Raw genomic sequence first — 1,060 nt, 5'->3', positions numbered from 1 at the left:
GCGACGACGCCGACACCGCCGCGGCGCTCGGCGGCGGCGGCGGCGGCTGCGGCGACGACGACCCGCTCCGCGCGGCCGAGGTGTCGAGCGCGGCGCTCCGGCGCCGCTGGCGCCTCGTCGGCCGCCGCGTCGACGTCGTCGCCTGGGCGCCGCCGCCGCCGCCCGGCGGCGGCGACGGCCTCGCGCCGCCGCCGCCCTTCGACGTCGCCGCGCTGCGCCCCCTCGCGCGCGCGGGGCCGCGCGAGGCGTGGGTCGGCGCCGCGCTCGCGCCGCTGCTCGGCGACCGCGCGCCCCTCGCGGGCTTCGCGCTCTTCCTGCCCCGGTCCTTCGACGCGGCGGCGGGCTTCTGCGCCGTCGTCGGCTTCCTCGACCGCGGCGGCGCGCGGCACTGGCGCGAGTGCCACGCGGGCCGCGGCGGCGAGCGCGGCGGCGCCTTCGTCGAGGTCTACGAGGTCGCGGAGCACGGCCGGTCCTGGTGGCGGTCGCTGTGCTACACGTCCGACGCGGGCCGGTCGCTCGGCGCGCCGCGCCACTCCGAGGACGACTTCGAGGACGGCGGCGACTGCGGCTGCGAGGCCTGGCCCCTCGCGCGGGGCCACGCGGGCGGCCGCGGCGCGCCGGCGCCGTCCGTCGACGTGAGCCGGCGCGCGACGCGCGGCGGCCGCGCGGCGACGCGGCAGACCCACGTGCCGGACCGCCACCTCCGGGGCCTGCTGCCCGACGCGCTCCTCGACGCCTACGCCTTCTGGCGCAACGCCGACGACGCGTCGCTCTGCGGCTACGCGCGCGCGGCGCCCGCGGACGCCGTCGTCGTCGTCGCGCTCGACGGCGCGCCGGCGCGGCCGCGCGTCGTCGTGACGCGGCGCCGCGTCGAGCCGGGCGCCGGCGGCCCCGACGACGCGCCGCCGCTGCCCGACGGCGGCGCCTACGGCGGCCTCGCGGTCGCGCGCGGCGCGCCGCAGACGCTGCTCCGCGTCGGCGGCCACGGCGGCCACGGCGTCGCGGCGCGCCTCGCGCGGCTCGACGCGGCCGCGCACGTCCTCGTCTGGCTCGCGCCGGC

General features: G+C 83.4%; 1 protein-coding gene across 1 annotated transcript in view; it reads left to right on the top strand.

The window, feature by feature from the left end:
- AURANDRAFT_67635 (hypothetical protein) overlaps positions 1–1,043 on the top strand; it is a gene marked incomplete at both ends in the record, with an annotated part of 5,470 nt that extends 4,427 nt beyond the window's left edge. The window contains one exon of the mRNA XM_009043208.1: positions 81–1,043. Coding sequence (XP_009041456.1) covers positions 81–1,043 — 963 coding nt within the window. The remainder of the gene's footprint in view (positions 1–80) is intronic.
- Between the last annotated feature and the right edge of the window lie 17 nt (positions 1,044–1,060).

This window comes from Aureococcus anophagefferens (genome assembly GCF_000186865.1).
Source record: "Aureococcus anophagefferens unplaced genomic scaffold AURANscaffold_45, whole genome shotgun sequence".
NCBI lineage: Eukaryota > Pelagophyceae > Pelagomonadales > Pelagomonadaceae > Aureococcus > Aureococcus anophagefferens.
This window is presented reverse-complemented; position numbering and strand designations above follow the sequence as displayed.